Source organism: Bos mutus, chromosome 5 (genome assembly GCF_027580195.1).
Source record: "Bos mutus isolate GX-2022 chromosome 5, NWIPB_WYAK_1.1, whole genome shotgun sequence".
NCBI lineage: Eukaryota > Metazoa > Chordata > Mammalia > Artiodactyla > Bovidae > Bos > Bos mutus.
Genome location: NC_091621.1, coordinates 44,918,691 through 44,928,323, shown reverse-complemented (window position 1 = coordinate 44,928,323; position 9,633 = coordinate 44,918,691). Strand labels below are relative to the sequence as shown.

At 50.0% G+C, this 9,633-nt stretch overlaps 1 protein-coding gene across 1 annotated transcript; it reads left to right on the top strand.

Annotated features, from left to right (window-relative positions):
• The first annotated feature begins 468 nt into the window (after positions 1-468).
• Positions 469-7,272, top strand: KRT84 (keratin 84). The gene is made up of 9 exons (XM_005906991.2): positions 469-990; positions 2,196-2,404; positions 3,008-3,068; positions 3,535-3,630; positions 4,556-4,720; positions 4,838-4,963; positions 5,462-5,682; positions 6,111-6,142; positions 6,926-7,272. The coding sequence occupies exons 1-9, from the start codon at positions 469-471 to the stop codon at positions 7,270-7,272; spliced, it is 1,779 nt and encodes a 592-aa protein (XP_005907053.2).
• Positions 7,273-9,633: the final 2,361 nt, after the last annotated feature.

Sequence of the window (9,633 nt, the reverse complement as noted above, 5' to 3'; positions counted from 1 at the left end):
TATCTGTGCAGCTGCATTCCTTGCAAGCCTCTTGCTGGAGTTGTTACCAGTCTAACTTTCTGGTGGTTAGCCGCACTTGCAATGGAAAGTCTATTGGATTTAAGACCAAAGAAAATTAATGTCCCCATAATGGCAATTATGGTGGACCTGCGGGAAAAATAGGACAATAATGTTTATGTGTTTATGTGTTTTTAATGTTTATAGGTTTGACGTTATGGCTCTGATTCTGAGGGGAATAGGTGTGTCTGAGATTAGTTCACTGTGAAGGAGGTTACAGGCATAGAGAGTTTCTGCTAACTACCCAAGCTCATAAATGCTTCCAAATGGCTTTTTTCACTTTTATGGGACCAATCCTCAGATCCCCACACACATAAAAGGGGTGAGAGGGATCCACTAGCCCCAGAGGACTCTCAGCTCCAGCTCTCCCCGCTCTGCAGTTGCTGCTCTGCTCTTGCCCAGGGCACCATCATGTCTTGCCGCTCCTACAGAGTCAGCTCTGGTCGCTCTGTGGGCAACTTCAGCTCTTGCTCAGCAGTGACACCTCAGAACCTGAACCGCTTCCGGGCCAGCTCTGTCTCCTGCAGGAGTGGGCCCAGCTTCCGGGGTCTTAGCAGCTTTGGCAGTCGGAGCGTCATCAGCTTTGGATCATGCTCACCCCGGATAGCAGCTGTGTGCCCTCGACCCACCTGCTATGGAGTTGGCTTCGGTGATGGGAGTGGTGCTGGTCTAGGGTTTGGGGTCGGCAGTTGTGTTGGCCTGGGGTTTGGAGCCAGAAGTGGTCTTGGCTATGGCTTCTGCAACCCTGGCTTTGGCTACCGAGTTGGAGGAATTGGAGGGCCAGCAGCCCCATCCATCACAGCAGTGACTGTTAACCAGAGCCTCCTGACCCCACTCAACCTGGAGATTGACCCCAATGCCCAGAGAGTGAAGAGGGATGAGAAGGAGCAAATCAAGACCCTCAACAACAAATTTGCCTCCTTCATCGACAAGGTACTTGAGACAGCTCAGCCTCTGGGTCTGGGATGATGAGAGCTAAATGCACTGGGGTTACTTTCCCTCAGGAAGAACTGCTCTAGACCCAGGACACAGATCTTGACCCCACATCCTTTGGGATCAACCAAAGGTATGCAGTACGATTTCTGGGTCACTCTGCTGCAGAGCAAGGATGAGCCTGAGGAAGCACTACATGGAGGGAGAGATTGACAGTGGTGGTGGAACATCCAGCCACTGACTAGATGCCTAAAGGGATCTGAACAACCTAGTCATTTAGAAATATCTTCCAAACAGGTTAGAAACACGAACACCTCCGCCAGGTGTTGGCTGGGACAGGTTTAAAAGATTTTGTCCTTTGATATCCTCATGCTCTCTTTGAAGTTTTCATGGTTTCTGAGGATGAGTGGTCACACCTGTTCAGGCTTAAAGAAATGGAGAATGGAGTTGAGTAATTTGTACAAAATTTATACAAAACAAGGAATTCATACCCCTCCCCCCAAGAGGGATATCCAGATTCAGCCAAGTCGCCTAGATTGAGTAGGGAATGATCACTAGTGGTCACTGATCTTCAGGTTGATGAGAGGAACAAAGAGGTGGAACTGACATCCCAGAAGCGGGGATTTATGTCTCCATGAAGTGGGGATTCTCTGATTGTGCCTGAGATTGTAAACTTACCTCTGTGAGCTTCATTTCATGTGAAATGAGGGGTTGGAGTAAATGGTCTCTGCATTCTCCTCCAGCTCTGTAAGTCTCAGCTGATGGAATATTTAGGGTGATGGGTATGACCTACGACCTGAGAGTTCCCACCTCCTAAAGCCACATCCCAGCCCAAATATACTTTACTCTGTTCTTCATTCCCTGCCAGAGATAACTGACATTGGTTTTCAGATGTAGGCCAACTCGGCTCAGGTAGAATCGATTTCTGAATTCCCAGTGAGCTGGCCCTCCCCTCTCTGAGTGTTAAAGGGGAAATGGTTGAAGATTTTGGTTTCAAAGCTTCTGTTTGTAGCTCAGCCTGGTGTGAGGAGGAGTCCCAGACCTGCTCTGCCAGATTCTTCTGAGTTTGAAGGACTGAAAGTCAAACAAAAAAGGGAACAATGGTCACCACGAGGTTGTCACCTCTGACCATCTGAGCAACTAGTCCATACATAGGTGATCATATTGAGCACTCAATTGCCATGTCCTTGCCTCTGTGGATTTAGGTGCGGTTCCTGGAACAGCAGAATAAGCTCCTAGAGACAAAGTGGAACTTCCTCCAAGAGCAGAAATGTGCCAAGAGCAACCTGGAGCCCCTCTTCGAGAACTACATCACCAACCTACGCAGGCAGCTGGATGTAGTGAACAGTGATCAGGCCCGGTTGGAGGCTGAGAGGAACCACATGCAGGATGTCCTTGAGGGTTTCAAGAAGAAGTGAGTGGCATCTGGACCATATGGACCAAAGACGGGCATAGGGCTGGTCCCCAGTGCAGCAGCCAAGCTCAGATTGGAGCCCCTGGAAGGATCAGAGTTGAATGCTGGTTTCAGTTCCCAGCCTGGAGACAGGAGCAGGGCAGTGATATGTACGGGAGGGTGAGGCCCCTTCGGGTCCTGAGGAATAAAGAGACCTGGGATTGGGCACAGTCTGTCCCTAATCCTGCCTGTGCACATGGGTGAGTTGACCCCAGAAAAAGGAAACCTCTGGTTCTGTAAACAGTGCCCAGGTCCAGCCACAAGCAGGATGCTACTTCCTCTAAGGTCAAGTGCAGTGACCCTAAGGCATTTCCAGCAGAGAACCACAGCCAAGGATCAGATTTTCAGATCCCACACCCAATTTGAGAAAGTAAAAGGGATTTGGAGAAACCAAAGTCTAAAAGGTCTTAAAGATGGGGCAGAGTGGAGAACATGAGGATGGAAACAGGGAGCCAGGCTCCTGGCTGGGGCAAGAGAGGTCATAAAAGGTGATAACTGGGGAGCTGGGAGTAATCAGCTCTGGGTTCAGGGGGAGAACGCACCCTCTTCATCTTTACCACTCAGGTATGAAGAGGAAGTGGGTCTTCGGGCCAGTGCTGAGAATGAGTTCGTGGCTCTGAAGAAGGTAAGGAGAATAACAGGTACAGGCAGACTTTCCCTCCAGACAGACAAATGTTTTCCACATCCCAGGATGCTGCCCGGGCAGCCCTGTGACTACTCACACACAGTGGACCCCCGAAGGCCACAACTGCTTCCCTTCGAAGTTCTGATTTGGTCTCCAATGACTTAAGGTCTTCATGAGAAGAGAGGTTTGAAGAGATGACATTTGAGGAGTCTTGGATTATCCAGATTCTTCTTGCCTCTAAATAAGCATCGAGAAAGGTCCAGCATCCCTGGGGGTTTGACGTTGCCCAAGGGAGAACAAGAGTCATTAAGCTGTATTTCCACCCCATGACTCTCCCACCTCTCCCACTTGGCCTGCCCCTGTGGAGATTAGTCTGATCTTCCCAGCCATCTCCAGACCCTGCCAAGGTGGGGAGGTTAAACAGTACACAGATAATGAGCGTTTTATTCTTCTCTCTTTGATGCAGGATGTGGATACAGCGTTCTTAAGCAAGGCTGATCTAGAGGCCAATGTGGATACCCTAATTCAGGAAATCGACTTCCTGAAAACCCTATATGAGGCGGTAAGGGCTCATCCCCTCTGAGCCATCCAAGGAGATCATTGTGTGGCCTGGACTCCCTGGGGGATTCATTGGACTAGTGTATTTTCTAATATTTGGTATCATACATCTTTCTTCCCATCAAATCTATATTCTGTAAATGCTGATAAATATACAAGTGGAGAAGGTAAGGGGAGCCTGACTCAGGTCTATGAATCAACTCCTTCTTGGCCAATCTACTGATGGCCAGGAAAGGTTTGGGTCTAGGAATGTCACTTCTATCTTCTGATGAGAAGACTCTGGAAAACTGACTTGCTGGGACATGTAAGATGTGTTACCTAATTAGTCAAATGAACTAGCTATCTTTTGTTTCATAAGGTCTTTTTGGTCTGGGATAGACCTAATTTCAGAACTGAATGTCTGGCTCTGAGTAGAAAGGCTGAAGAAATCTCCCTTGCAGGCCATTGCCTTGCAGACCAGTTCTCAGCCCTTTCCCATCCCCACTGCCAAGTCTCTTAAGGACCTGGGATACAGGAACTCCTGGATCATCATGTTCTAAAACGTCGTCAGCTCTCAATGATCCACGACTGGCACAGTCACTGTGTGGCTAAACCAAAGAAACGTTTAAGCTTTATCATGGTTCTTACTCCCCTCCACAAATCCTTAGCGCCCCCCGCCCAGTTTTACTAGTCACCTAAACAAGTTAGGGTGTTGAAGGGATGTCTCCTAGTATACAACAAGGGTTTAAAGTCAAGCTGAAATGGTTTGGGGTCACCTCCTCTTCTTTGCCCTCAGTTTGCATGATCTGCTCTGTTGCTTTGCCCTGAAGAAATAAGCAATGCTCTGTCTCCTGACTCTAAGTTCTGGGGACCCTGTGACAAAGCCCCGGCCATTGCTGGGACCCATTGATGGGAGTCAGTCCATCTGTCTCACTTATCTTCCAACACAGGAAATCCAGTTACTACAGTCACACATCTCAGAGACATCAGTCATTGTGAAGATGGACAACAGCCGGGACTTGAATGTTGACGGGATCATCGCCGATATCAAAGCCCAGTATGAAGAGATCGCCAGACGCAGTCGAGCTGATGCGGAGGCCTGGTACCAGACCAAGGTGGGCAGGAGGGTGATGGGGAAGGGGTGCAGGCAGCCCTGGGATGACAAAGATGACAAAGTGGGTTGTGATCTTGACCCAATCTTCGAATCATCCCTTTCTCCCACCAACCCCTAGTACGAGGAGATGCGAGTGACAGCTGGCCAGCACTGTGACAACCTGCGCAACACTCGGGATGAGATCAATGAGCTGAACCGGCTGATCCAGAGGCTGAAGGCAGAGATCGAGCATGCCAAGGCTCAGGTGGGCAAAGGAAAAAGAAAGCCCCATAAGGAAGACAGGCAGAGCCCCAAGCTTTGGGGAGCCCAAGGTGGATGACGTGGGGGAGGCAACTGGGACCCAGAAACAGAGGGATGGGAAGAATTAGTCCCGGAAGACTTCCTGGAGAAGGAAAATGTGGAAGGAAAGGAGAGACTCTTAATCTCCGAAAATGTACAAGGAAAGTTCTTGGGCTCACTTAAAGGGGCAGGCAAGCAAAAAGAATGGCTTTATTCTCTGGACCCCCTGGGTCTTAAGAGCAACAGAAATCAGTAAGTGCAAAATCAGTGAGAATGAAAATGGCAGAAAAGCAATGTTCCACTCCCTGGCGACATCAAACTACAGGATGACAAGCCCCTCCATGGGCTCCGTTCCTGGCTTGGCACCAGGCTGTGTTCCCACAGACAGGGGCAGTGTTTCTAGCCCAACCTGAGGATCCCCTAGTTCCTGCCAGAGCCCATCTTCAAACTGCCCTCCCCACAGCGCTGCAAGCTGGAGGCCGCCGTGGCTGAGGCTGAGCAGCAGGGAGAAGCTGCCCTCAATGATGCCAAATGCAAGCTGGCAGAACTGGAGGGTGCGCTGCAGCAAGCCAAGCAGGATATGGCACGGCAGCTGAAGGAGTACCAGGAGCTCATGAATGTCAAGCTGGCCCTGGACATCGAGATCGCTACCTACAGGCGCCTGCTGGAAGGCGAGGAGATCCGGTGAGTGCTCTCAGTGCAGCAACTGGAGTGAGGTCAGACTTCTAGCTTCTAGAAAGTCTAAGTGGGGGAAGGAACCAGGAACAATTTTTCCTACAAACCTCATTGGATTGCCCTTGGCAGGGGTTTAGAAGATGCCTCTAGTTCTTGTGCCTCTAAGTGCAAGCTTGTAGACAGACTGCATCAAATCATAGAGAGTTCTGCTTGATTGGTTAGCTTGTTTAAAAAAAGAAAAAGAAGACATTCTCTCAAATATTTTGCTTCAATAGTTTCGGAGGGTTTAGGGACATGTGAGTTTTAAAAACTCCCCAGATGCTTATGCAGACATGGGTGAGAACCACTGTCCACACAGCCAAAAAAGCCCTCTCATAGCAGGGAGGTTTTCAGAGAACAACATGGTTGTGAACTGACTTGCTTCTTTCTCTTTTCAGGATCTGTGAAGGTGTTGGACCAGTAGACATAGGTAAGACCCTTCAGTCTCTTCTTCTTCACACATGTCTCTCCTAGAACCCTTCAAATTTCCTTTAAACTCAAGCCCACATTGTGGTCAGGAGCCCATGGCTGGACTGGCCATGACAGCCAGAGGAGCAGGGATCATCTGGCCCTTGGACTGAGAACATCCTTAGCTGACTTAGGTCTTAAGACATCCCCAGAGCCTGCCTCCCCAGAGCTAAGCAATCAATCACCAATTGGGGTTGATCTAAGTAAAGCTTAATCAGACTAGAGACCTGGGTCATGGAGGTGTGTCCAGTGGAGACTAGAGGGCTAGAGAGCACAGCCATTTAGTGAGTCAGGAGGAACTGAAAACGGGCCCTCTTTAGGGGTGGGCAATGTGGGGATTTCCAAGGGGCAAGATGTAACTGGAAGAAGCCCTGTGGCTTTATTACGGAGGCTACTGGATAATTCAGCTCACCAGCACCCTCACACAACCCAACCAGACTCTGGCCATATACAAACCACAGTGGACTTACCGCTGTATGCCAACACCTGGGGGACTGGCTGAACTCTTCCGTTTTAGTCCAAATGTTCCATTTTAGTCAGTGACTCCACTAAAGTCAAAGTCCATTTGGACTTTAGTGAAGTCACAACTTTTGAGTCACCCAGGCAAAAGGACAGAAAAGTGGGTATTGACTACATAGATAGTAGGAACCCCTGGGACCCAGGCCACTTCTGCCTGTCCTCTCTGCTCCCGCAAAGGGAGCGTGAAGGGTGAGGCAGCCTCGCTGAGGGTTTCTTCCTCCTGCAGCGGTGAGTAGCTCCCGGGGCGGCCTGGTGTGCGGGCCCGAGTCCCTGTACAGCAGCTCCAGCCTCTGCCGTGGCGGGGTCATCTCCGGAAGCAGCAGCAGCAGCAACATCCGGTCCAGCGGCTTCTGCAGCTCCAGCGTGGGCGGGGCCCGGGTCGTGGGTGGTGGGGACCTGCTGGGCGCTGGCTCCCGAGGGGGCTCGGTGCTGGTGGGCGAAGTCTGCGCTCCCAGCGTCCCCTGCCCACTGCCCACCGAGGGCGGCTTCAGCAGCTGCAGTGGCGGCCGTAGCAGCCGCAGTTCCACCGTCCGCTTCGTGTCCACCACCACCTCCCACCGGACCAAGCACTGAGAGCAAGCGCTGGCCAGCCACCGCTCTCAGAAGAACCATCTCCACGCCTTCTGCTTCTGTCCCCAGGGTGCCCTGAGTCAGGCTGGAGGGTGCTCTAGGTACCCCTCCTGCGGGGAAGCCACGGGCTGCTCTGCCTGGTCTCTGTCCTTTGGGGGGATTTTTTACACCCCTTAGATGCTCCATCCACAGGCCCCAAAGGACTGGCTTTCTCCCTGACTCCCAGTTTCCTAACTTTGGGTCACTCCTCACCACCCAGCCCAACAGCCTAAAGAAAGTACAAAAACCAGTATGTTGGGGGAGAAATGGACCAGTTCAATGCCAGAAAGAATGTGCCTGGGCACCATCACCATCCTAACTTTGGATTAACTTCAAGAATGGAGAGCTGGCTGTCCACAGACCAGGGGTCCTCAGCCCACCAGCCTCTGCTTCCCTCTCCTAACTTTCCCTGGCAGAAGGTTCTTTTCTCCTCTTCCTGACCCAGAAGGAGCCACAATCTTCAGTGGCCCAAGGGATCCCTGAGTCCCCAGAGATGGTTCTTCTCCAAGTGGCATCGGTCCTGACTGCTGCTCTTCCTGGGGTGTTGGTTTAACTCCAGCATGCGAGTCCACGAGGTGGATGGGTACTGGTGGAGAGGCGGGCCCTGCAACACTCCATGCCCCTGCTGGTGTTGTGAGGGAAGTCCAGCCTTCCACTGCAAGAGGGTTTATGTCTGCAAGCTCCAAGGAGGCCTGGGCTGGGGTGGGTGCCTGTTTGTACTACTCTTTGTGTTGCTGGAATTTCAATAAACTTGCAAGCTAACATGTCTAGGACTCTGGCCTCTCTTTACCAGTCATGCTGGGGGTGGGGGATCTTGCCTCTTAGATTCCACTAGCTCAATCCCTTGGGGACTTGCTAAGGGCAGAGGCTGGTGTCCTGGGACAGAGGATGTACTAAGAAAAGAGCCCTCAGGCCCCTCCCTGGAGGGGCACATAGTTCAGCAAGGGAGATGAGACATACAGCAAAAGCTCTGAAAAAGAATGCCAAGCAGCCCACTTCTCTCCATGTGTTGCCCTCCACCCTCCTTCCACCAAGGCAAACCCTTCCATTTGTTTCCCAGGTCCCACCCACCCCCAGTTCCTCTGGGATCATTGTAGGGGCCAAGAGACCCAGCCATGTGATTAGAGGGTTGAAACTTTCAATCCACCCTCCCTGACCTCCAGGAAGGGGAGCGGGGTTGGAGGTTGAATCAATCAATCATGATTTATGTCATGAAGCCTCCATAAAAACTCCAAAAGGACTAGGGGTTCCAAGAGTTTCCAGGTTGGTGAATATGTGGAGATATGGAGGGGGGGTGTGCCTGGTGAGACCATGGAAGCCCCCAGCCCCTTTCCCCACACTTTGCCCTATACATCTCTCCCATCTGACCTTGAGTTTTATCTTTCCGTAATAAACTGGCAATCTATTACGTAAAATGTTTCTCTGAGCTCTGTGAGCCACTCTAGCAAAGTAATCAAACCCAAGGAGAGGTTTTGAAACTTTCAATCTATAACCAGTTGATCAGAAGTCTGGATGATAACCTGGGTTTGCAACTAGCATCTAAAGCAGAGTTGGGGTGGGCAGTCTTGTAGGACTGAACCCTTGACCTGTGGAATCTGATGCTGTCTCCAGGTTGACAGTGTCGGAATTGAGTTGAATTGTAGGACACCCAGCTGCTCACTGGTACAAGAAACCCCATGTGCCTGTGTGTGTGTGCACACACACACGCACACACATTGGAACTGTGACCAGAACTCTTAGTGTGTGTCTTGTGCAACAGCAGAGGATCCCACACCATAGTAAGTCCCCACACTAGGTTTAATGACTATTCTCATCATCATTAAATTCTTAATAGTTTTAACAAGGGGTTCTGCATTTTTATTTTACATTAAGCCCCATAAACTGTAGAGCCAGTCCTACCTGAATAGCTATATTTCTACTAAGGGAATTGAATGTGCGGTTTAAAATCTTCCTACAAAGAAAACTTCAGGCCCAAATACCTTCACTGGTGCATTTTGCCAAACATTTAAGGAAAAATTCAGAGTCTTCCAGAAAACAGGAGGGAAATTTTCCCAACTCCTTTCATGAGACCAGCATTACCCTAATACCAAAACCAGCCAAAGACGTAATAAGAAAAAAAAAAACCTACAAATCAATACATGTTATGAAACTTAATGTAAAAAATAAAATATTAGTAAATTGAATACAGCAACAAAGAAAAGGATAACGCATCATGACAAGTAGAGTTTATCCTAGGAATGCAAGGCAGGTTCAACTTTCAAAAACCTAATGTAATTAATGTAATTTATGATATCAACAGACTAAAAAGGGGCTTCCCTGGTGCTC